Source organism: Cygnus atratus, chromosome 3 (assembly GCF_013377495.2).
Source record: "Cygnus atratus isolate AKBS03 ecotype Queensland, Australia chromosome 3, CAtr_DNAZoo_HiC_assembly, whole genome shotgun sequence".
In the NCBI taxonomy this organism is placed as follows: Eukaryota; Metazoa; Chordata; class Aves; order Anseriformes; family Anatidae; genus Cygnus; species Cygnus atratus.
In genome coordinates, this window is record NC_066364.1 from 63714733 (window position 1) to 63742180 (window position 27448).

General features: G+C 36.0%; 1 protein-coding gene across 2 annotated transcripts in view; it reads left to right on the top strand.

Annotated features, from left to right (window-relative positions):
- VTA1 (vesicle trafficking 1) overlaps positions 1 to 20102 on the top strand; it is a 39886-nt gene extending 19784 nt beyond the window's left edge. Inside the window, exons 5-8 of one of the 2 annotated variants that reach the window (XM_035538528.2) lie at positions 5042 to 5153; positions 11459 to 11632; positions 12795 to 12875; positions 18961 to 20102. In XM_035538528.2, coding sequence (XP_035394421.1) covers positions 5042 to 5153; positions 11459 to 11632; positions 12795 to 12875; positions 18961 to 19106 — 513 coding nt within the window. In that variant the 3' untranslated portion in view covers positions 19107 to 20102. The remainder of the gene's footprint in view (positions 1 to 5041; positions 5154 to 11458; positions 11633 to 12794; positions 12876 to 18960) is intronic. The other variant, XM_035538529.2, reaches the window with a different exon arrangement.
- Positions 20103 to 27448: the final 7346 nt, after the last annotated feature.

Sequence of the window (27448 nt, forward strand, 5' to 3'; positions counted from 1 at the left end):
GTTACATTTAAAATGCAGTAACTGTGGCTACTTTCACTTGTAAACATTGGAAGGAAAGTAAAAGAATAATTTTGGTGGTGGTGTGCTTCAGGTTCATATTAATCATAGAGTTGTTGCGCAAGAAGGGGGACACTTGTACAAATGTTCTTTCAAGATTCTACATCTTCTATAACCTGAGAATATACTAATCTAAATTTTTCATCTATCAAGTGCAACAAGTACAAGTGTTGTTTCATGTGTTCTGTTAAAACTGACTGCTCTGCACGCTCACATCCTTTATGATATGAAATAATAACAATCCCTAGAGCCAGAGAGTGAGTAACGTAATGGACTGAAAAGACACTCACCTTTGACTGCAGGAATCCAGTGCATTACCAATATTCAGCAAGCTTTCAGAAGTCCCGAAAAAATCCTTTGTGTATATACGAAACAACTATAAAACGTCAATGGAATGGAACGCTAGCAGTGATGTGTTTACTGCTGAATGTTGTTTTTTTCATTGATGTTGAAAGTACAGAAGTGCTTTGTAATTGGAAAGAATTATTATCTCATTTTGTTTGTTTAATTAGTGAAGACATTAAAGAGTGTATACAAGAAATACAGTAAAAGGCTTGCACTTCTGGTTAGCATCATTAAGTTTCACCATTTTCCTTATCCAGTGCCACATGAAGGAATGTTGGGACAAGTATGACGTGACTGTCTTAGATTTTTTGCAAAAGGCTTTTTTAGCCTGAAGGAAGTCTCAGTCTGACTCCTGGTTATATAGTAAGATATCTAACTCTTCTACCCTTTCTGACTATTCAGACCATCCATGTTTCTTTTCAGTAGGTAGTTGCCTTTACATGTATGGAATGTTGACTATTAAAATGCTTTTAAATCAACAGCAAAAGATATTTGACACCTAAAATTAGAAATTCAGTATTCTAAATAATGTGTATATTTCTAACTGCCAAGTGGTTGATTATAGGTTAGTATGAATGGATTATATTATTGGAAACACTGGATATTCTGTATCTCAACATTAGAGCTAGACAAAAGGGTTCTCTAGAAGACATGTTTTACACAGCTCATATGAGATCGGTAAGAAGCTGTGTGGTAATAGTTATTTTCCTTTACCTCAGTAATGCTGTTCAGAGGGCAGCCTTCTGAAAAGAAACAGATGTTCACATTGAAAACAGACTAAAAGCAACATCTGGGTTCAGGCGTTAGAGGTTTTGCATTTAGGTGCATAATAACGTGTCAAAAGAGGGTTCACTTACTGGCCTGTAAATTTTATGATCTTTTATAGATTATTCAAATTGCCTTGCTATCACTGCCAGAAAGAAAATGCCTTTAAATAAAAAAATCCAGATTACGCTTTTTTTAATGTTACTTTAACTGAAATGTTTATTACCAAAATACTAATTTTAGTCAGTGATTGTGGGCTGTCCAAAATGTCCCTAGCTGTTCTTTCCATTAATTAGGTATTTTCTTCTATTCATTTTGGAGAAAGCTTATGGAAATAATTTTGACTAATTTAAATCTCAGATAAATTATTAGTGGGCACGTCAGTGTTTCATGCGCTCCTGAAAAGCATCCACTGAAAACTAATTAGTTGACTGTATTTAAAACATTCACAGACTATATTTAAATAAAGCATTCACAGTTTCTGAGAAACACAATTTTTACTTTTTCAGGGAAGTTTTCTGTAAACTTCAAGTTGTTTCAAAGGAGTGTTAAAAACTGTAATGGGGTTTGGAAGAGTTTTTCTAGCCCATAACTGTGAATCTTGAAGAGTTCTGTCTTAGTGCATCAGTGTGGCAGAACACTCCAGTTAAGTTTCTTTAGGTAAATTATCTTTAAAACGTCCTTTTGGTATTTAATATAGATTACTGAACTTTGTCAAATATTTTGTAGTGTAACGTTCCACCTCTTTATTAAAAATGTGAAACTAATTTTCAAGAAATGCTGCTGAGAATGTTGTATTCAATACTGAAAAAGTAGAGTAGAATTCCAATACAGTTTAGCTTTTCAACTGTTTTTCAAAACATCTGTATCGATCATTTTGTGCAGTGTTGCTCAATAACTTCTTTAGGGTCATCGACAAGTATACTGTTGCAGTTGAATTTTATGGTTACTTAATGGCCATTTAATAAAAGAACGGAAAATAGATAATCTGGTTTCAGACCTATATGAAGGAAAGCAGATTCTAGGGAAGAAAATGGTATCTAATTCCTGAGATCCTGAAGTGTAATCTAATCCCTTGTCTGATATGCTTTGCAGTGTTTTATATTGGTCTTTGGAGTGTTCTGATTGTTTTTTATATTCCTATTTCAGTCTGTTAATAACATTTTATAGATAATTTTAAAGGTAAAATATAAGTGAAAACTACATCTGTAGTACATCTGTTGGTGTTTTAACCTTAGTTAACAGTGTAACTCCAAGTCAACCACTTGCTCAATGCCTCTTCTTCACAGCACCGGTGGAGAAAATAGGATGAGAAAGCTTGTGGGTTGAGATGAAACAGGGAGATAGCTTACCATGAGAGAAACAGGCTAGACTTGAAGAAAATTTAATTTATTGCCAGCTGAAATAGATTCAGGTAGTGAGAAATGTTAAAACAATCCCTTTCATCCCTACTTTCCCAGGCTTAAATTTATTCTTTCACTCTCTGCTCCTCTTCTGCTCTGCCCTGGGTACTGCATGGGTGGATAGGGCAGGTTATGGTCAGTATATACCGATTCCTCTCTGCTTCTCCTTCCTTCTCACATTTTCCCTTGTTCCAATATGAGGTCCTCCATAGGCTGCAGTGTGAATCTCTGCTCTGACACCATCCTCTCCACAGGCTGAAGAGGATACTTGCTACAGTGCTTGGAGCAACACCTTCTCTTCTTCCTTCTCTGACCTAGGTGTTCCCCCTGCTGTTTCTCACTCTGATTGCTCCCTTTTCTTTGGGTTCAGCTTTGGGCTTTTTTGCCCTTTATTAAATACATTGTCCTAAAGGTGCTGTGCCTGTGGCTTATAGGCTCAGCTGTTCCCAATTGGTCTAGCATGAGGCAGCCCATGGCCTCTTCTCAAAGATGATCCCCCAGCTGCCAAAACCTTAACACGGGCACCCAATACAACAGCATTTCTACACCCCTATGATAATGTTTATAGAACACGTTATCAAGAAATAATTTCAGTATATTGGAAACAGAAGGGAGATGTACAGGCTGTTAAGAGTTGCATAATGTTCTGGATACATAATTCTGCATTTGGTGGCTTCCAGAGTATTTGTGAATGATGAAAGAATTTCATCTGCAACGCTACCTGGCCAGGAAAGATTATTCAAAGGAAGTATATAACAGAAAGTCATGCTTTCTATTTGTGCTTTCCTTTCTGAGGTATAGTGAATGCATTTTATTAGATCTGCCATCAGGGTATGCTATTTTGGAGATCATTTCATTTGCAAAAACAAAAGGGCATATCTTTCTACTAGGCTGCATAAGCGTTCTGGTGGTAACAAGGGAGCTTGCTGGAGTTATCCAGTATGCTATAGCTCTCTCTCCCATCATAGATAATAGTGCAGTAGACTTTTTAAAGTAAAATTTGTCACTTCAGTTTACTAATTTTCTTACTTTGGATGTGATTTCAGTCAGGACTTTTAAAGAGAAATTAATCTGTCTACCGGTTTCCAAACTACTCTTCCTGTGATTGTTACTGTGGAAATTTGAGTTCACCAGTGCCTTGCAGATGTTACTGTTGGTATGAAGCACACTACCAACCTGCATTGTTCATGTGGATAAATTATTCCATTCATCCTTCCACACTTCTCATCTCTGTTTACATTGTCATATCCCATTAGCCTGTAATTGTCAGAACATGTGACTGGTTGCTACTGTTACAACTTTTGACAGAGTAGTTGATTTGCATAATCAGTTTAAGATTTCTCTTAACAATTGAGAACTCTTTGTGGATTAAAAGAAATTTATTGTAACAGCCCCAGGAAATATGAAATGGCCCATCCTCTTGTCATGTTTTGACATGTTAGTGTTGTACGTTAAAAAATGAAATGGAAAACCTCAAACTAGGTGAGATTCTGACATTTATTTGTCACTCATGTTCTACCCTGTGAGGAGAATAATCTCTGAAAACCCAAGTGAAATGCTTCTCCTCAGTGCTTTTTTTCCAGAAACTGAAAATAGTGAAAAATATTTGTTTTCTTTGAAATAATTTAAAATACTAAAATCTGGCTACTACCAGATTTTTTCATGTTCAAACCATGGAGGTAGAATCAAAGGCAATTGGCAGATTGGTTTCTCACTTCTATTATTTCATAAATACACTGCTTCACAAGATAAGAATTGGCAAAAGTGAAATTGAGTACCAATATAGTAATTAACTTTTTTGAGAAATACTCATGTTACAAATAACTGAACTATTGACCTTGCAATGAGGGTTTTATTTAAAGTCATTGTTATGGTAAGCCCTTCCTTTGCAGTTAGTTTATATATTGCTAAAGTGCTTTATCTAATTTTAAGCAATGTTGTAAAGATACAAAATTAAAACATTTTGTCTAGAATATCCCACACATACTACATTAATCCACAACTACACCAGCCTTTCTCTGTTCATGCTTTTAAATACCTATTTGTAATTTAAAGTAAGTAATGAGAAAAATTATAATATTGATCAGAAAGAGTAGCATTGTTTCAGATTTTTTAATCTGAAGTAAATAATCATCTAAGGAAGTTTTCTTTATTATTTCACATCAGTAATTACATGGTGGTCTGTCTTTCACAGTAGATGGTCTTTGTATAACTGATTTCCTTTTCCTGACATGCTGCACTAATTGAAGATCTCTACATTTTCATTTCATGCTGAATCCTGTCAGAGATATTCTTTTTATATTTTTTTTTATTCACTGATTAAATTCACATGCCTTATCTTTAAATGAGTGTCAACTGATAGCAGCTTAGAAATCTCTTGTCTGGGTGGAAAACCTACTTATGTTTCTGTCTTGAATGCATTAATTCACAGAAGTGAGTGGTTAAAATAGCTGGCCTTTTACCTTCCTCAGAATGTTCAGCACAGAAAGTATGCCAGGTGGAAGGCAGCATACATTCATAACTGCTTAAAGAACGGAGAGACTCCTCAGCCTGGACCTATTGGAATGGAAGGAGAGAGCTTTGGTATGTATTGCATTTTTCTATGAGCACCCACAGGAAGCATAGCTTCCCTGTTCAGTGTTGCATTCATGATGAACCCTTTTCTACTTTTTGTCAGCTTCTCCTAGTTCTCTTTTAATTGAACTTCAGTATTTGATTGACTTACCCAGTGTTGTTTTATTTTTCCTTTGTTATACTGGAGATAAACATGAAATGGGACTTAGTGAACTGGTACATAAAGTTTTGGTTGATACAGACGATCCATATGTCATGTGTACGCACATGTAAACAGACACTTAAATATTTATATGTTATTATTCATTCGTGTCTGGGGTCTGTACCTGGATCTTTGGTAGATTTTGAAATCTGAACCTGTAAATTTCAAATATGTTATAAATAGACTTGTAATTATCTTTACATTGGTTTTGTTTTATACATGTCAAAACATCAGAAAACTGGCATTTCTTCCAGTTTTCACATTTTTGTCATGCAATCCATATTTTGAAGCTTCTTTCCTGTTCGTCTGTGAGAAAAGAGGATGGGTATGACCTACTCTTTACAGACTGGTTGTCCCTTCCAAGAAGGTATAGCATCCTATTCCAATTGGCAGCCACTAGCTGATTCTTTATCAGAAGTTAAATGTGCAGGAGAAGATAAAAAATGACAAAGTAGCTTGAGTGAAAACAGTGACTTATTTAGCTTACCACCTTTATCTGACAGTGAGCAAAGCAGAAAAAAGGTAGGCAGTCTACTCCCTCCAAGCCCACCATTGCTAGAAAGTGTACCACTTGAGGTATGAGGTTTCTTTCTATTGTCTTCCAAATGTGAACTGAAGAATATGACATACAAGGAGTTAAGTGGGTTTCTTTAGTCTTTAGAAGAGAAGTCTAAACAGAGTTCTTAATGCTGTTTTAAGCTACCTAATGGGAAAGTGTAGAGAAGGTCAAGACAGGTTGCAACAAGGAAAATGCTGATTAGTTATTAGGGGAAAAATAATTTTCATCATGAAATCTGATCAAATGCTGGTAGAAGATCAAAGAGAGACTGTAGCATCTCTGTCCTTGGAAATTTTCAAAATCTGGCTGGACGCAGTCCTAGGCAGCCTCCTCTAAATGACCATGTTGGAGCAGGGGGTTAGAATAAATAATCTCAAGACGTTCTTTCCAACCTCAGCAATTCAGTTGAAGTTCAAGTAATTGTGAGCAAGTAATTAGTATGTTAGTGTGATTTCCAAGCTACTGTTTCATTCTTCTTGTTTTCCTTACCTAAAGATGTCCTACATACCTGATCATTGGAACAGCTATCTTACCCACTGTAATATGCCTGAGTCTTAGAACAGCTATATTTCAATTAAAGCATTTTCAAACTAATTTTTTTTCAACATATGATCTTTTTCAAGGCAGTTTTTTAACTGCTGGTGCAGCTGCAATGAGACTTACCTTGCAACTCCAGCTGCAAGTATTGCCACATCTTTAAGTCAAATTACACCAGTTTGATAGGAATTCAATAAAGAAGACGTGAAGGGAAAAATCTTTTATAGTGAATGTTATGAATGGCACAATTAAATGTTTATAGCTTTAGATGAATGTTCTTTAGTGATTGGGCGCATAGCTATAGGAATATTTACAAAGTTCTCCTGATACAAAATGAATTCTAAACAAAGACAAAAAATTTTTGCAAATTATATTTTACTGGAAGATACAGTTTAAAAAAGAAGTGTCAGTTCTTGCTTTGTGCATCATAAGAAGAAAAGAAACATTGTTTGAATGTACAGCTGGACCTTCCCCATTCCTTTCTGCTTGCTCATTCTCTTCCTTCCCTTGCAAGTGGAAAATGTGTGTTTAAACAGAGTGAAACTGGGTCTCTGTAGCTTGACAAATTACCATTTTTTCCAAAGTGTTATTTTCCTTGAAAACTATACTGTAACTCTTAGAGATGTTTTTACAGTAACATAGACATGCTTTATGCAGTTTTGCTGTTGGATTTATGGATGCTTTTGTCAAGTTGCCACTATGGAAACTTTAAAGTGACATGCTTGATTTATTAATGCATTCGGAATACAAGTTGTAGAGTACACATAAAGGTCACTTAGCAGTAGCCCCAGGTCATCCAACAAGTTTTAATACTAGTGTAAAAATTAAAAGTATAATTTCAGATGGGAAAAAGTTTTTGAATAATCACGGTGTAACTACAGTAAAATGTATTGTCACTACTTTCATTGCAATATATAACAAGTATTCTACATTTATATTGCAGAGTTCTGAGAAATATTTATAGTCCCAACTAGCAGAAAGAACAGTATGTGAGCTGTCAGTGGATTATTTTTATAGTTTATTTCTCAATGCTGTGGTGGAAAAATATATATATATTATATACATATAAAAGCAGTGTTCCAATAGAACCTTGCCTTCTGTGTCTTTTAGCAGCAACTCAAGCTAGAGAGAAACAGTGCAGCACAATGAGGAAAATAATTTTTTTATTTACATTAAAATTAGTTGATGATGACCAAAATATTATCTTTTTAAATCTCTGGACTCCTTAAAAATAAATAATGCTAATTTTCAATTTAGTCTTTTGGGCTGTTGAATTTCAGTTATGTTTGGCACTTCCTTACACTAGACAATACGTTTCCATACACTGTTTCTTGTTTTTCCTTGACATCTTAATGCATAATACTTTGTAATGTTAAAAAGACATTATGATCAAGTTAATATTGGGAAAACATTTGTATGCAGTATTCTGATATAAAGCATGCACCCATTTGTAGTGATAATGTAGATTAAGTTACATACCTTATTACCCTGTCAACCCATAGACTCCAGACTTCAGAAAGGAGAAGTCACTTTATATATTTTCAAAACTGATGAATTCATGGATTTTGCAGTCTGTGTACTTTGCAGTGTGGTTGCAAAACCTCCTGTAGCAATTAAAAAAAGCAACTATTAATGTTAATAGTATTTTACAAAGGCTAATTTTAGACCTGTAAGCATGTTGATCAAAGTTATTTGTTGCATGTGTGTGTTGCCATGTAGTAAGATAATACAAATATGATTTAGTTTAGATGATAGTTTTAAAGTGATGCAGAATGTATTGCTTTCACTGAAGATTTCCTGAGCGTGTTAAACATTGTTTGCTGCAACTTCTGGCACAATTCATATCAATACATAAAAGTTAACTTCCTGAGGTTTGTTCCAGTTCTACATGTCAAGCGTCTGCTTATTTCTGTGGGTTAGGGTTTGTCTCAAAATCACTAACATCCTGTTTTACCAGAAACTTAGTAGATTTAATCTAGATAGTGAACGAGGAGTACTGTTAAGCCTAGAGAATCCTTTATATAAAAGTATCTTTAGACACATGGTTTTAGCACCAACACTTGGTATCAGCCTTATTCCAGAAAGTCTTACCTTCAATAAAAAAATAAGCCAAAAGCAAAACAGATAGCTGGTGATAGCCATAGTACTGCGGCTTCTGAGGAAAATCTAAAGAGTCCATTGGATCCATTCTACTAAGATCCCAGCACAAGGGCTTAGGAGGCTCCAAGACAAGAAACTCGACTGGAGCTGAAAATGAATGTGAAGCAATCGTGTTACTCTTTTACAGGCTTCTTTTAAAGCATTTCAGTAAACTTAGAGTTTAAAGGTCTTTCAAATTTCTTGAGTAATTACTGCTTTATGAGAAATGAAGTCTTTAATTTTTTAGCATTCATTCCCTGAAAAATATATATTTCTCAATAACATTATGGATATTCTGATCACAGAACTTAAAAACAGTTTGTTGAATTAAATTTTTCCAGCAGCCTGAAATCCTTTTATTTACCACTACTGTTAAAACTCTTCAGGAATACTGCAAGCACATATCTCAACATAGTCTTAATATTTAATCTTTGATTTAATAAAATTTTAAATATTTACTTTGCAGTAAGAATACTTAGTATGCTTTGTTGACACTTGGGCACTGTAAACACCTAATAAGCGTTAATTTAAACAAAGCTACTTTTATGTTTAATACAGTTTAACATTTGCCAATTGCATAATGAGCAAACAGTTGAGCTTGATCTCTTTGTGCATATGCCTGCATAAAAGTATATTGCCCTCTTGTGAATTTGCCTCTTACACACACGATGTTAAGGGTGGCCAACACTTTTCTTCTGGCTTCTTTCTAACATTGCTCGACTTTTAACCATTTGAGTTCCTATCTTCTATGGCCAGAGTTCTTTACAGTTGATTTTTTTTTGTTTTAGATTTTTTCATTTTATTAATTTTAGTCAGAATTGTTTCTGAAAAGAGATCAGAGAGAAAGAGGTGGACACAAGGGCTTGAAACTTGGAAAAGGGAGTTGGCAGGAGATTAGTTGGCGTTTTTTCTTTCCCTAGTTCCCAGGGATGGGCTTTTCCTGTCTCTAAGAAAATCTGACTATGTTTGGCCCAAGTTCTGTACCTTTGAGAAATTGCAGTTTGCAAATTCTTGAGCTTGCTAGAATTTTACAGCTGAATTCCCTAAAGGTTCCGTGTAATGGAGAATCCTAAGGCTGAGGGGAGTTTCCTGCTTCTACAGTTGTATCTCAGAGCTGCTGTGGGTGGGAAACTGGCAATTAAGAGCAGGAAGCATATGTATTCTCCATACTGGCTTGGCACAGAAAAAGACTTCCAGATTCACAGACAGAGTCCAAACTGGGGGAGAGGTATGGCGGGGGGAGGGTAAGTTGGGACAGAGAACCAGAAGGGATAGGGAGAAAGGGACAACTACCATTGCAATTAGGTGTTCCTGGACAAGGAAATTAGGAGGTGATGGGAATGAACTAGTGTTGGGTAGCATTCCACTTCTACAGGATTGACTAGAAACCATTAACTGGTCACTCCTGTAAAGAAGCTCATCTGGTGCTTACCGGTGTGGATAAACTCATGAAACAGGTTAAGTTTGGAGGCAGTGACCACATCCTGGTTGAGTTTGTGATCTCAAGGAATCTGGGCCTCACAAAGAGCAAATTCAATATCTTGAACAGAAGACCAAAATTCCAGTTGTTTAAAAACCTAGTGGGTAAGATCCTCTGGGACGCTATACTTAGGGACAGAGGAACAGATCAGAGCAGGCAGCTCTTTAAGGACACTTTTCTCAGAGTGCAAGTGCTCTCCATCCGTATGTGTAAGAAATCAAGCAGGGAAGGCAGGAAACCAGCATGGCTGAGAAAGGACCAACTGAGGTGCAGTTGGTCCTTCCGACTTTTTTGACTTGCAGAAAGGTCAAACTGAGGTGCAAGAAGGAAATGCACAGGCAGTGGAAGTAGGGACATGTGGTCAGGGGAGAGTGCAGGGATACTGTCTGGATATGTAAGGATGAGATCAAGAAAGCCAAGGCATGGATGGAATTTAACGTGGCAGGGGATGAAAAAAATAAGAAGAGATTCTAAAGGTACATTGGCCAGAAAAGAACGTCTAAAGAGAGTGCACCCCCTCTGATAAACGAGAAGGGATAACTGGTGACAACAGACACAGAGAATGCTAAGGTACTCAAGTTCTTTGCCTCTGACTTCACTGGCAGTGAAGCTTGTCATGTCTCTCATTTCCCTGAACCTTTAGGCAGGGACTGGGGGAGCAAAGTCCTTCCCACTATAAGCAAAGAGCAAGTTTGAGACCACCTGATGAAACTGAACAGGTAAAAGTCTATGGGCCCCGATGCCATGCATCCCAGAAGGGAGCTGAGGTCCTGAGGGAGCTGGTTGATGTAGTTGCCAAGCCTCTCTCCATCATATGTGATGGCAGTCAGGCAAAGTCCCCGGTGACTGGAAAAAGGGAAACATCGGTCCCATTTTTAAAAAGGGTAGAAAGGAAGACCTGGGGAACTACAGACCAGTGAGCATCACCTCTCTGCCTGGGAAGATCATGGAACAGATCCTCCTGGAGGCAATGTTAAGGCACATGAAGAGGTGATTGGAGACAGTCAGCACAGCTTCACCAAGGGCAACTCATGGCTGACCAATCTGGTGGCCTCCTATGATGGAGTAACTGCATCAGTTGACAAGGAAGTATAAAAGATTGTACTAATGAGCCAAAATGTTCATATTCCAACCAGTACTGAAATGATTCGTCAATTTAAATAGAAGAGATCTTTGAGAGTGTGGGAGCTTCTAGATCTTCATCCTGTGTTATGTTGCTTTTTTAACTTTGTTAAAATCAACACTAAGTGATTTGGTTTGTTAAATGTTCTGTATCACAATGTGGTGGTAGCAATTTTTCTACTAAGAAAAGTTGAGAAGAGGTTTTAAAAGAAACAACTTTTCAAGTGTTTTTACAAAAGAGCTGGAGTAATTTCTATTTTGTGTTGTCTTAACAGATCTTGAAAGAGAAGAAGCAGGGTCGTCGTCTCTCCATAGTGGAACAACTCAACCAACATCATCATCTACATATGAAGCTAATAACACACCAACTACTAATTTCACTGGCATACATATACCACCAGGTGCCCATGCGCCAGCCAATACTCCAGCTGAAGTACCTCATAACACAGGTATATCACTATCACATGCAAAAAAATCATGCCTTTTATTAAGCAGCAAATTCTATGATTAGCTAGGATAGGCCTCCATTTAAATATAAAGAAAAATCATTTAGATGTGTTATGTTTTATGGCAGATGCAACCTCGTAAATTTAAGCTGTAATAATAGCATAGGAAAAATACTGCTAAATATATTGGCTCCTACATCCTTCTTATTCTCTGTCATTTTTGGACCAAAATTAAGTTCTTAAAAATGTGAAGTTCTTCCCAATAGCTGCATTTAAAAAGAAAAAAGAAAAAAAAAAGTTGTATTTTTAGATTATTTGTGAACTCACAACTTTTCCACTTCCTATTGCCTTTTTTATAGTTTTATGTAAGGCTACCAAGTGAGAAGCTCGTCTTCAATCCTGACGATCATTTGATTGTTCAGATGTATTTTTATATTAGGGGACATATGAGATGTTTTTCTCAAACATACCCACCTCTTCTTTTACTTTCTTATTTTAAGAATGTTTCTATGGAACAATCTATGAAAATTCAGGATGCTCTTTTTTCAGCTTTATCATGGGGAAATCCTTCAAATAGTTGTTGGGGGGGGGGGGGGCAGGGGTGTTTGTGTTGGTTTTTTTTATATTCAAACTAGGTAAATGTTTAGCTCTCTGTTTTTGCTAGAACTGAAAATTATGGAATATGTAGCTTGTTGGAGTACATGAATTGTTTGTATTACTTAGTTTTAACCCCACGGTGCTGTTTATTCTAGCATCAGCATTTCCCTTTCAAATCTATCTATCTTCGTTATTCTCACCAATTGTTTTCAAAGGAATTAGGAAGGGTATAGCTTGCAAGTGTTAGATGGCAGACATGGGGCTTTAAAAATATAAAAATAGAGACTCTAATGTTAAGAGGCAGAGTATAAACTTCCATTTAAAAAGTTTACTAATACTCTTCCGTAGCAGATTTTCCTCAATACGCTAGGGTAGATGGTGTCTTTTGGACTAGTATTTTCTTAATTTGTTTAATGCTTGAAATTTAAAATTCTGTGAAGTACTGTAGTGATAAAATGAGACTGTAAATTCTTCAGTATTATTTTATAAAACATTCCTAGTCTGAAGTGGAAGTTTTAAGTCTATAAGCAAAAATAATCCAATTCCAATTGTTTGCATTGATTCGCAGGAGTGACAAGTAATACCATTCAACCTGCTCCTCAGAATATTCCTTTAGTAGATCCTGCCCTTTACAGTGCTCAGTCTGCAGGTAAGGTGGTGGCATTTGTATTGTCCACACATGGATGTGCTGTCCTGTGTGTTTCTTCCTGTCCCCTGCAGCTTCCTCATACCTTAATTTGCAGCACCTAAGGAAGAAGTTTGAGAAGTAATCATTACCATTAGAAGAATGCCATAATAATCATAACTATTATCAGCACACTATCAATTCACAGATTTTAAAAATAATGGATATCATCAACATTGTATGGCTGAAAGTTTAATAGTTACTGAAATCTTTCCGATAGTGTGTGCTTAGTGTTGTCTAGCTTTTTTAATGTGTGATTTTTATTTTTAATTATTATTATTATTTTTAGCCAATGAGCTAGCATTGTATTAAGCTTTTGCATAGTTGTTTCTCAGATGAGGTTCTGGGTTCTGGTATACTCAACAAAGTCTGTATTCCTGATAGCCTTTCTAAATTCTGTTTTTGGTAATTAACACACATTCCCTTTCCCTAAAATTTCTTCTTCGGGGTTAGTCTGTAAGTTACTTATTCATTTCAAGAAATAACCAAGAAACACATTCCAGTGGTGTTTTCTGTTGCAGCATAGTTGTTGTGTTCCATACCAGCGGTGCTTGTTGATTGTAAGTAGTGCCTGTATTAAATGAAATAATATAAGTAACCGCTGCTAATGATGTTATTTTGATTTACCATTTAGTCAACACTTTTATTTTTTAAAATGTCACCTGTCTTTTATGTAGAATCACTGATAACCTATAATATATATATTTTACTTCTGTTTTGAAATATCAGCTTTACTGAAAAAGCATTTTTAATCAGTGGAATATTATAATAGGAATTCAGTATTTAGCTTAATTCTAGTCTGTTGTCATAAGAATCCTGAAGGATGTGTCCATCTTAATATATAAAGAAGCCAGTTTTGTCAATGATGTCTTAAAAAGATAAGTCATAAAAATCATGTTTGATAGTTACAAATCCACTTTTAGTGTTCCCTTGAAGAACAAAAGGTGCAACCTACTTTTTCTGTCTGGCATATTAATAAAACATCTCTTACTACAGTTATCTCTTACTGGAAAAAAAATCTCCAACCTGTCACTGAACCATTTAATCTGGGTGATGGTTTTGCAGTTTGGCTGCTATTATAAGAGTTTCGGTAGCTGCTTAACCAAAACAGCTGAATACTTAGAAAATAAGCTATCGGTTATGCAGGAGCTTGAGAGGGTGTATAGGATATGTCAGTCAGTAGAAGTACAGTAACGTTTGTATGCATACGAGAAATCAAAAGCATTGGTCCTTGTCTATCATCATCCTGCCATACATGCGTGGTCATTACCCAAAATATTCTCCCTTCAGCTAGTCGGAATAACATTGTCATTCTCCCCATACTGCTGAGGATTCCTTTTTATACCCCCAGTACTCTGCTGTGGAGTAGCCTTGTCCTGTAGGTAGATTAGGAAATGGCTGTATTTCACAACAAACATACTGAGCTGTGGGACCCAGGAGCCCTCCCCAGTTCCTGAGTCACAAAATATATTCAGGCTATATATTCTGACTACATATTGAGGTTAGGTCTTGGTATGCTTTGTTCCTATGGAACTGAAGTTTCCTTTGGGAGGGAAGGAGGGATTGGTGTAGCTTTCCAGCAGATTCGTACAGCTAGCTTAGTGTGGAGTACACTTACTCCATGATTTAGACACAATGTCTGTGTCTATACTAGTAAATATGCCTGTAAATATTTGTTTGACACTGAGAGCAGCTGGCACATAACTGCTCACATCCACACTATTAAACTTTTAAACCTTTTAAACAAGGTAGTTCATTACAGCTGCCAATATTGAATGGTCTTTAGCTTGCTCTAGCCACAAATTGTGCCCAGGAATTGTTTGGGAAAATGGTAGTTGTCATGGGCCAAAACCATACTGCAATCTGTTCCAGTAGTCTGACAGTGTAGACAGTCAAGTTTAAGTGCTGAGACACATTCCCTGGCACTGTTTCATGTACTAGTATAGACATAGCCAAACAGGATATTCCACATATTCCTGCAAGACTCTTTGTGGTAGTAAGATCAAATGTATATTTTTAAAATAAATCATATATTTTCTTTGCTTCCCATAACATGGGAGAAGCAATTTGATTAATGCTATGATGGGAAGGAAACTTTTGGTGGAGAAGACTGGAATATTTATCAAAAGAAAATTTAGTTAAAATAAGAGTATTCCTTTGATTTTAGTGAGCACAAGACCTTCAGTAATTGTCCTGTCCTATGGGAACAGGTTTCAGAGTTGAACATTGGCTTTTGAAAGTGTCAAAGTATATGCAATTAAGCGTTGCTTAATGTCTACTAGCAGAATGTAGAACTATATAGCAACTTTGTATAGTGTGTTCATGTACTTCTCTGATGGTAGTGTGTTTAAAAATTTTATTACCTCTAGATTTTGCTAACACTAAATTCATTCATAGCTATATTACACTGAGTTTTTATAAAATGCTCTTACATTACCATATGTTCCCTTCCACAGGTGGTATAGTATAGAGAAACCATTTGTCCATTCTAGTCCATTCAAAATAATGTTTGTTTTTCCACACACAAAATAGAAATAAGAATTTCACATTTCATAAGTTTTTACGATCTTAAGAAAAAAATCTTTAAGGAATTGTATCCTGAATGTCATACCTGCTTTAATGGGTGGGGGAACAACATCTGGTTTAAAAAACATTTTTATTCTTTGCCATCACCATTTTTATATACCAAGTTGCACTGATTTTATTACAGTGTTCTTAAATCATCTGCCTTGTATTTGGGCAATTTCATAAAAAACGGAAGAACATCTGATAAATCTAAAAGGATATCAAGGAGAGGCATATATACATATATATGTAAAATACCTATTTTATTCTAAAACTGTTTTCTTAACATGATATTTGGCATCACTAGTCTAATCGTCTTTTGGTTTTTATTTTATCATTCTCTTAAAAGAATGATGCTTTTTGACATTAGTTATGGATTCCATGTCTGCCACATTTCAGTAATAAATATAGCTACTAATAATTTCAGATTAACATAAGAGTGGTGTGTTTCAGTGTACTTTTTCCCATCTCAATATTATTGGTAATCTTGGAGCTCAGAATCACAGACTGGTTAAGGTTGGAAGAGACCTCTGGAGTTCATCTGGTCCCACCCCCCCACTCAAGGAGAGACACCTAGACCCAGCTGCTCAGGACCATGTCCAGACAGCTTTTGAATATCTCAAGAGAGGGAGACTCCACAACCGCTCTGGGCAACCTGTTCCAGTGCTCGGTCACCTTCACAGTCAAAAAAGCATTTTCTGATTTTCATATGGAACCTCCCATGTTTCAGTTTGTGCCTCTCGTCTAGTCCTTGGACATTGCCAAAAGAGCATGTGGCTCCACCTTCCTTACAGATTTCCTTCAGAGATCTCCAAGAACCTTCTGTGGGCTCAAGAGTCGCATCTCTTTCAGCCTTTCCTCATATGAGAGATGCTCCAGTCCCATAATCATCTTTACGACTCTTCTGTGGACTCTGCACTAGCTCCATGTCTCTCTTTGTGCTGGTGAGCCCAGTAACTAGACACAGTACTCCATGTGTAGCCTCACCAGTGCTGAGTAGAGGCGAAGGATCATCTCCCTTGACCTGCTGCCAATGTTTCTTCTAAGGCAGCTCAAGATACCATTAGCCCTCTTTCCTGCAAGGCCATGTTGTTGTCTCACATTCATCTTGGTGTCCACCAAGACCTGCAGGTCCTTCCTTTTCTGCAAAGCTGCTTAACCCTTAGAAAGTATAAATTGAAGTTAGTTAACAACTTTTGAGGTGACACTCTTGATGTGAGTACATTTTATACATATGTATAATATATATACACATATATATATCACACACACATATATATACACAGACATTATAGTTAAATTTCACAGTATTTTGAAAACTTTACAACACAGCTGTTCTATTTCTATTCTGCTTGTCCATTGTGAATTGCTGACTTCAATAGGAGTTGAGTCCACTGAACGCATCAAAAGACCAACACCCTTACTGTGTAAACTTTGGTTTATAAATTTAAAATTGTTTTTTTTTTCCCTCAAGTTATGTCATAATAGCATCTAAAGTAGATTTCATAATAAATAAGGCTTTATGCCAGCAAAACATTAATAGAGCTCATACTGTAAAAATAAGATTAGACTGGTGAATTTAGGCTTCTTTCCAATAAGTTAGCTGAATAGTGGACTGATGCCTTGGCCAGGTTTTAAAGAATCATTTTGTAGTTTCTTTTGGCATCATAGCATAAAGCCACTTTGAGGGGAACTTGGTCATTTAAATTTCTTAAAGATGTTCAGTAATGTGGTCACAGATTTACCCCATCTGCTTTTAGTCTGTGACTTTATTTAGGTTGCAAAATAACCTAAGCATATGCTTATGTTTATGCACTCCCTCACACACATTTACTCATGTTTGTGTATTTTAAGAGATTTTAATGTGGTTTCACTTATTCAACAGTAAACTAATATACATTGCAGTGTAAACAAGGCCAGCAAATTGTCACATGCCTCAATACTCAAAAGTTATTTTGTGGTTAGATTTATTTATCGAAGGGAAAATGAAGTTCTAGAGTGCATTTTAAAAAATGGATAAAATTAATCTTAAAAGTAGTTACCCTCATGCTTTTTATTCAGGTAAGGTTGTTTTGAAAACCAGAAAATCAGTCTAGTTTTTATATTCCCAGGTTTTCCATTTTATTTGTTCAAGAACTGTTCTTAATAATAAGATTGGGGGAAGGAAAAGCAAATATAGTAGACATTTTCTGATAAGAATTGAGATTCTTTAGGAAACATTCTCACAGTATTGCCAACAGTAGAGTTTTATTTTCAAAGAAATTGATCCAGCTAACTAAAATTGTACCCTGTAAAATGCATCTAAGTATATTTGTGTCCTTGCTTAAAATAAGAAAGCTATACTTAAGGAACTAAACCTTTCTTTAAACAATTCTATAATAAAACCTGTGGTGCATTTAAAAATGCATTTGTTCACAGTTTATGAAATCTCTTTATTGCTTATAAAATGCAGTATGGGAAACCTACTAAATAAATGCCTGTTAGTTTCTACTACTGCTTATAATTACTTATCCGTGTTCATAAAAATTGGTCTTTTACAAATTAAGTCGTTCTGAAGTAGTTGAGTAAAGACTTTATAATTTATCCGTAAATTATTGGAGTGGCATGGAATTAGCCTTTAAACTCCCAGTGAATTCATGGGTGGGAGGAGGGATACTAACATAACTGTGCTTTATGTTATGCACACATCAGTGATTACATATTAAATGTTTTCTAGTGAAGGTGTAAGTCTCCACTATACTTTATAGAATGTTGAATGCATGTGTGTGAGCATTAGACTTCATTATGTTGGACCTTATGTCAAGGAAATATTCTGATTAATAAATGACAATTGTTTTATACTTAATTATGAGAATATTTTTGCTAGTGTTCTCCAATATGAAAAAAGTGGGGTAATTTAATAGAACCATAATTTGCGGTCACTTTACATAAAATTTGAAGCATAAACATTACTTAGAAAAACAGAAATATAATATGTGCAGAAACATCCCAATGAGAAATGCTTCTAAATCTTGAACAGTTACTCCAGTTGAGAGTGAACAGTTTCTAACTGATTTTATTATTCCTGAAGAAGAGAGCAAAGTAATCATACTGTAAGCACAAAAAACTCCTTTTCTCTTGCAGGTTGTGATATGATTACAGCTAGCTTATTGTTAAAATGCTCTCTTTTGCTGCCTTAGATGAAGAGCAGATCTTTCTCAAAGGTATTGACTTACTTTTGAAAGGCACTGGGTCATATAAAAAACAGTGTTTTGAAAGGTTCTTTTATACATTTTCAAATGCCAGCAGCAAAGAAGTTAAGCTTTCTATGAATGGAAAGAAGAGTGAACAGAAGACCATGGTCTCATCTTTGTAATGTTACCACAGATATCAGCCTGATCTTTGTAATATTACTGTAAATATAAGTAAAACATAGAAATCAAGTAAAGGGAAGTGTCATTCAGATTTCCCTTTTTGTAACTTTTTAATAATTATGTTTTTGCAGGGGAAGTCCACTTGACTCCAGAGGACTTTGCCAGAGCTCAGAAATACTGCAAATATGCTGGCAGTGCTTTGCAATATGAAGATGTGAGCACTGCTGTGCAGAATCTACAGAAGGCCCTCAAGTTATTGATTACGGGCAGAGAATGAAGCCTTTATCCAACAGATAAATGTTGTTTGCCTAAAGAACTAACAGCTTATTACTGTACCTATTAGGGGAGTGGAAATATAAAGAAGTTCTCAATTCCATTACCTGTGACAATGAAATCACTGTTTCAGTGTAAGATTAGCAGTTAAGAGTACGGTAGGAATCTCTGTTTTCATTTTACAAATAGTGGAGCTAGAAACATATGAATGCGGTGGTTTGTTGTAAGCAAAATACAGAAGTACTGCAGACACTGCTCAAGAGTTAGAATTCATGTTTCAATATTTAGATTATCGAAATGGAAAAATGCTGAATCTGTTAAAAGCTTGAACATAAGAATGCTCTGTTAAAATTCTGGCTGATTTTATTATTTCAAACAATTATTTGATAACTATAATAGCTTTAAAATGGTAACTAAATTCAGGGCTTCCTCCTGAAATGAGAGCATGTGAGAAGACTGACAAATATACAGTGGGAAGGACTTTTTTCTATATTTAAATTATTTGGGTATTATCTGAGACATAAATCAAAGTTAAGAGAGTCTTGAGGATGTTTGTGTTTCATTTTAAAACGTGCAGGAAAAGCATTTCTTCATATATCAGAGCAAATAATTTTGATAGTGTTCCAAACAAACTCCCTACAACTGCATGGGCTGCTATATGTAGTCTTGATCATTGGTTCTTGCTCCTTTTACATGAACACTTACAATTTTCTTTATGTATGGATAATTAGAGAAAGTACTAATATTTATCAGAGATGAGGCTGAAACCAGAGGCAGAGATTCTAAACAACGTGAACTTTTAGGGAGATTTACCTTGTGGCTGTTCCATCTCTTTAATAGGCTGAATCAAAGGCCAGTTCTTCAACCATTAAAGCAGTTTAGGTTCATCTCTGGTACTAGTGTCATAGAACTTTGTATTTCCAGCTAATATTCTTCCTGTCAGCTTTGTTGTGGAGACTATTTGGACTTGGGAATTAATTAAAGTATCTTGGAAATGGAATTTTGAGTCTTTATAAAGTGTACCCTTGCAATTCTAGAGCTCTTGATCGTTAAAAATTCATCCACGCTGTTTGAAAGAAAGAAAAAGTAGTCTTTTAACCAGTGTGACATAGTAATTGAGTATACCGCAAAGCATGTGCGATTTATGTAATAACTTTTAACATCTTTCTTTCCAACCTGCCAGATCAAACACACATATTCTTTGTAACTGCACTGTTTTTTCAGTGTCTGAAATATGTCTGATGCTCAAAGGAAAAAGGTGAGGGAAAAAAAAAACATAAGCATGCATTAAAATTTCACTGGTCATATCATTTTAAGAGTGTAGACCTATTTGACAGCAAGTTTGAAAAGGGTAGTATGAAACTTATTAATGTATCATTAAGCAATATTTAATGGCTAGAATCATTTATTTTTTAATGTAGAAGTTTTACAACAGTTCACCAAACTTTGTTTGAAGCCACATATTTAAGCTGCTGATGTTTGGTATTTATTGTCCAAACTGATGCCTAAAGTAAATTATAGCAAAACATGTCCGTTACATTAAGTACAGCCTCTGGGACAGCTTTAAATGTGGCAGATAGCCCTAAAGTTCAAACCAGCGTTGCAGAATAGTTTGAAAAGTGTAATTATTTGAAAATGTCAGGAGAACATGGGTAGATAGACTAATTATTCCAAATTGGAATTTGCAGTAGGCACTGGAATTTATGGCCCCATTGTTAAATATTGTGTGAGCTTGTCTAAGTGTTGACTGATTCATTTTACAGCTGCTCTAAATGATAAAGCACCAGCCCATAATTCCTCTAAAGCCAGTTCCCGACACATACAATAGTAACTAAAAGAGAGTGCTGTTTCTGTTGTTTGCCACCAACAGATCTCTCTTCTTCGCTGACGATTACAACCCACATTTGCTCACCTTTCTCCTTTGGATTGTGAGCTCTCAATCTTAACCTTGTTTAGCAAAGAAGAAAAATGGTTTTCTTTCAGATGTTCCATGTTCAGTTGTGCTGTTTATGTAAACTAGAATTTTAGTAAATCTGTTCAATATTTGTGACTTAAAAGGCTTTTCGGTGTTGCTTAATGCTTTTGCAGTTCTTTAAGCTTTTACATGTCTGCAGGGAAAGTCCCCATATTATACTTCAGGATCCCTTCCGGAAAAGTGTCTTGCAGATCAGGTTGCTGTTCATGAAATGTGTACTCTTGAGTTTTTTAATACCGAAGGTATACTTTCCAAATTGTTGCACTCATATCAGGTGAAATATTTAAAGGATTGTAAATGGAGTTTCTGAAGCACAGATTTAAGTATGATCATCATTTTAATTATACTATTTGGTGCTATATGATACCTACCAGAAATCAACAACAGAGAAACTCACTGTCTGGGGGGGGAGTGGCAACATGCATGTGTATGAGCATCTGTAATATGCATGTAAATTCAATGGTGAACTATAAGAATGCCTTCCCAAAAAGGGATTCTTGTACCTTGTTTACAAGTATTGGAAAATGTCAGATATGAATATATAGATACTTCTGACAAATGTTTTTAATGACCTTTAAATATACTACTATAGTGCCAAAAGTTACCTTTTAATTGTGCAGTGTTCCAAACGAGTGATCTTTGATTTTCTTCTTCTGAACAGTAAAAATAGGAGCCTGGTTTAAAAAAAGAAAAAAAAAAAAGAGAGAGAGAGAACACAAATTTAGAGAAAATTAGATTTACAAGAGGACAAAAATAGTCTGTTATTGCAAAGTTTTTGTGGTAATGTTCTGATTGAGATTGCAAGGTTCCCCTGGTTTATAAAGTATTATTCTTGCTTCCTTTTAAAATTCCCTTTGTTGTGCAGTTTATGGAATTAGAGCCTGCACCTGGATATGTGGATTTGGGAAACCTAAAGTTTGGTGCTAAGCTTCTAAACCATTGTTGCTACCTGATACTGATCGCAATTTTCTTCACAGTCATTATTTTTAAGTTGGAATTTTTACCCAGTTTAGTAGGTAATGCAGAGATGTTTCTTTCTTACTGCATTGCAACTTTCCAGTGCATAGGTGTAGTTACAGGAGAATTGGAGAAAACATGAATTTATATTAAATATTTCACTATCAGCAAGAAAGAAAAGAATCTGAAGTTGCCAGTGGAGCTCTTTTGGGGTTGCATGTGTATTGGAACAGTCTGGTGATAAAGATGTTTCAGAATATAATGGTTTCAATGATCTCAGAATAGGAACTTTGTAAATGGGAGTATTGAAAAACAACTTGAAAGAGAGCAGAGGTATCTCCCACAGTGGAGAGAATCTCACATGCCACAAAATTGGAGAGGTCACAAAAATGATTGGAGAAGAGAACGGAAGAACTACTTAGAATCCTACAGTGTCTGCAATAAAATTTCTTTAGAGCCTTGGAAGAGATGGGATAGAAGCTGGACATAAAGGCAAAAGATTACAGGTATATAGGTAGGTATCTAAGTGCTAAGAAGCACTAGAATGGCAGTGGGGGGGGGAAAAAAAAACTATGAGCAACATGGTGGAAAAGGTAAGTTACAGCATAGGAGAAAGTTAACCTAGCTGAGGAAATCATAGCAGAGACAAAGTCTAGCTCTAAAAGGAAAGAAAAATGGGGGGGGGGAGAGGTGGTGAAGTCATTAGTATGCTGAAAATGGAGAGGAGCAGAACTTTTCATCCTTGGGACTGATGTGCTCATTAAAGTACATCATATTTATTAAATTATTAAAATTGGTTTGGGGTGTCCCATTTGGAAAACATAAGACATCTCATAAATAACAGCATAGTATCTGCAGAGACCTGCAAAGATGCATGTTTGTCCTTAAAATGTCTCCTGATTTTGTGCTTTCATTTGTGTTTTGATTTTCCTCTCCTTTTTTCCGCTGTTTTTATTCTGTAGTTTTCCTATAGCTACAGGGGAGTTTGTTTTGATTTATTACAGTGCTAAGTGTCAGTGATAGCCTACATATTTAGATAATTAGGTAATTGGGGAAGGTTAACAGGTCTGGGTTTTTACCTAATGTGAGCTATAAAGAAAATGCGGGGATTGTACTTCCCCCAACCCTGAGCTTCAGAGAATCTTTGGCAGCATTATGATGACTATAATATTTGCAGAAGGCTGTGTGGAAATTAACTCTTCAATCACAGCTCAACAAATGGATTTCTTGAAGTTTGGAGACCTCCACCGAAGTGGTTGGTGAAATTGTCAATTTTCCTTGCCTCACTTAACCCATCTCTGAAATGGGCTTCTTTAGATTTAACAGTTGTTACATAATCATGATTTTTCTTTGCATTTTGATTTTGAGTAGATGTGTAGGATGATTTTTTTTTTTTCAGTGCAGAAAGTAAACTTATTTAAAATACTTGTTTTGATTCTGATCATTGTTGATGGAAGTTACTAACTGCCAAGAAATGCAAAGGAGGAATACTGAGATGATAAAGAAAAATGGAAATTCTTATATATTGAAAATAGATTGAGTCTAGTTGTGGAATGGTTTTTTTAAGGCATTATGGACAAAGGATTAATTTCTTTTAAGACATCTCAATAAATTTATAGATGGGATTACATTACAAGTTTGAAATTATTCTGGAGTTAAAATTTCAATTTGTCACTGAGTTTTGGGGAAGGTCTTTCTGGCTTCTGGACCAGGGTCCATCACCAAAAGTACCTGGACATGTTAACCATAAAAAAATGTTTTGTAGAATCCGAGATACTGTGATGACCTGATCTCAGTACCTTCCAGTCATGCATCATTTTGTCTTGATTAGATCTAATGTTTGTTATGATGCATTGGAAGCATTTTGTGATTTATAGTGAATGTGGGACAGAATGAAGACATCTTTATGCATTGTATGAATTCAGTACGTAGTGTACGTTTGCTTGTGATGGTGAATGAGTATCCCTGTGACGCAAAGTATTTTATTTGAGCACATGTCTGAGTGCAGAAATATGAGAAGTCATATGAGGAGCTTATCAAAGATTCAGATGTATAGCATATTGCCATGATACGGCGCTGCTTAAAATAAAGGCCATACCTGTTACGTGAATACAGCTTTGCAGGACCTACCCCTTATAAAATCCCTGTGAGCTGTTTTTTTCTGTTTTGTTTAAAAAAAAAAATCTTTTTTGCTGAAGGTAGTCAAATATATCAGCACAGTATTGGGAAATATACCTTACTCGTTGCAGGTATTAAATCTCTGTGAAACAAGTGTGCAAGTGCTCATGATCATTGCACTTCAGCTCAGCAACCCTTTGATAATAGAAGCTTTACACACATCTGGCCTTTATCCTACACTTATTTGTGTGAGTGACTTCACCCATTTGAATGGTCCTATTGAGGCAATAAGAGTACTTATGTATGTAAGTGTTTGCTGTATTACGATAGAAAGCTTTGGCAAGAGGCATATTGCTTATTGTTCAGTAAAGTATAGCTAATGTATAGCTAGAACAATTGCAGCAGCTTTAACGGAGCCAAATCTGGCATACCTCTAGTTCTACCAGTGTGGGGGTTCCAACCTCATAATCTCAATGCTGACATATTTTGAGACAGAAGTCAGCTTTTTTTCTGTTTGTTTTCTGTTGGGAAATGGTGAGATTTTATGTGGACTTAAATAAAACAATAGTGACAAATCTTTTTGAACCTAATTGCTCTAGACTTGCTGGAAAGTCCTCTGTTGAGGGCTCGGTCTGTTTATGTCCAAGTATATCTAAACACAGCTTCTATTAGCAAGAATGCAATTCTTGCAATAACAGCCTTGCCGTGCAATAACATGCAATATAATTGCCTTGCCATGCAATAACATGCAATATAATAAAAACATGCAATAACAGCCTTGCCATGTGTATGGGAGGTGGTCATGAAAGACAGCAACTTCTGTTCTTGTTCACTCTCAATCATCCACCTAAATTTGAACATTAGTCTCTTTTGAAGATAGCATTGTTGAAACTTTCTTCCCTATACCACATAGCTTTACATGATAAATTTCTCCTGCAGGCTCTGGGATACTAAGCAGTCAGTCATCCCTTGCTGCAGCTTAAGTGAGATACAGTGTAAAATGTGAAGTTTCATTCTTTAGCCACTTTTCATAGTAACTGATGTTTGATACTGCTTAGTCAACTTTCTGGGAAGCAATCTGTTTGTAAGCGATTCCCCCAGTATATGCCAAATTTACTGATCTGTGCATATTTATTTAAATGTCTAAGCTCTTAGAACTTAAGCACGTTGAAATATGCTAAGCATCCTGCTACTGCACGGCTAGCACCTGCACATTTCTTTAGTATGTGACAATGGAAATACCTATCAAGACTACTGAAATCCAAGTCACGATTCTACAGCTTCTTCTTCTGTCACAGTTCATTTTTCAGAGGTCATCTTGCTTATTTGGGTGGCTTTGAGTGTTTCTAGTCAATGTAGACACAGATGCTGCACTATGCAAATCTTCAGGACCAGCCTCAAAACAGCCACTTTTTTTTTCCTTTGTTCACACAGCTCCAGTCTTAGATTGCATAATAAGATAAGTGACTTTATGCAACCATTCACTCTCAATGACTACTGCTGTTAGTCTTCTGTCTAGAAATTTCTTGATCTTCAGTCAACATTGTCTTTTAAGTCCTCAGCTATGCAAAGTGTGGGGTCTCTAAAGCAATGAAGAAAAAAAACGTGTTTATGCCTTCCAACTTAAAAGCTCTTTCATGTTCAAGCCTTTATAAAGGAGAAATGCAAACAGGGTGGGAACCTTGAGTTTTCCAAACATGAAATTTTTGGAGACTGAAAATGCTTTCTCCTTGAAAGATATTTGTAGGGAACTCTACAGAACTCTAGAGAAGGAACTCTGGAGAAGACCTGAGAGTGTCGGCCATTTTTCCTGAAATTCTTCATCTTTGCCTGTTAAAGTCTGTTAAACTATAGCAGTTTTCTGAGGTTTTGGCAAGCAACTGGCATAAGTACTACTCCAGGAATATATGTTGAATCAGTCTGCATCTTGCTAAGTTCTTTCATCATCACTCCAAAACAAATGTATCACTGACTGCCACTCACTCACTGTTCAAAATATTTGGCATAATGCTTGAATCTAGAAACACTGACAAAAAGTACTATGTTCTGCAGAAGCTTGTTTTGTTGTTGTGACCAAACCCAGTAGCCACCATCTACTACAGCCTTAAAAGAGAGTGATCAAATAAAAACTTGAGTGGCTTTGTCTTATAGACAGACAACCGCTTGACAAATTGATAATATTTGCAAGACTTGGTAAATAATTTCTTCCAGCTTTCTGGTATGTTATTAGCACAAAACTATTGTCACATGACTCTGGGTCTCCCAGGAGAATACCAGAGCTCATGCGTGTCCACTGTGTCTCTTTATTCCTGAAGAAAATTTAGCTTGCAAAGATGAGTAATCCATTGAAGGAAACCATGTTTAGCACCTGTACAGTGAGGTTCTCATTTTGATAAGGATAGCTATCTGATACTTTTTGTCTCTAGGGGACCTCTCTTCACTTTCAAAAAATCTGTTGTGTATGCTGTGCTCCCTTACCCTCAGTTTCCTAAAATCCCACTTGTGCAAGTTCTTGTAGACGCCATAGAGGAGCCTCCACAGACATACCAATATGATTTCTGAAGTTACATGTTCTAGCTGCAGAGGAAGTGTTTTGAAATCTTTTTGTAGAATGGAATCCAAATTTTTCATCCTTTGTACTATGACTGGCGTCATTGATTCAATCTCATTTTAGTTGCCAGTGTTTGACAGCTGGTAACCTCAGACATGCTTAAAATTATGAAACGTTTTTTTCTTCACCACATTTGAACTCCTGTTCTCTTTGTTCTTTTGTTTCTCTTCTAGAACTCCTCCCATTAGACTCCCATTATCTCATTAGATTTGCTAATAGAATCATGTTCAGAATGTGCCTCAGAGAAAGGGAATTTACAATTATTTCTTGACATCAAAAATGAGTATATCATAGGCCAGTCTTAACCCTTAAAAACATGAATATATTTTTCAGTAATCACTGTCATCTTCAGTAATTCCAGTTTCTCAGTCTGTAAGTACTGATAAGGACAATTCCAGATTAGTGTCCTATTCATAGTCCCAGAGGTCCTCTTCGCTTTGCTTGGAGCCAGCCGATGTATCCTGTGCCTCAAGTATTGAACACAGAAGCTGAGATGCAGCCGGTGCTTGTAGCTGCAGGTTTCAGCATATTTTCTCCTACTATGTTTGAAGCATTGGGTGATGGTTCTTCGATTTATTGAAAAGTAGAAACCTCACTGCGACTTAATATTGGTTTTGTATTTTTGATTTACCGGTGTTTTGACAAAGGGCTATTCCACCTTCTGTCAAAAAAAATGCTTTTTCTA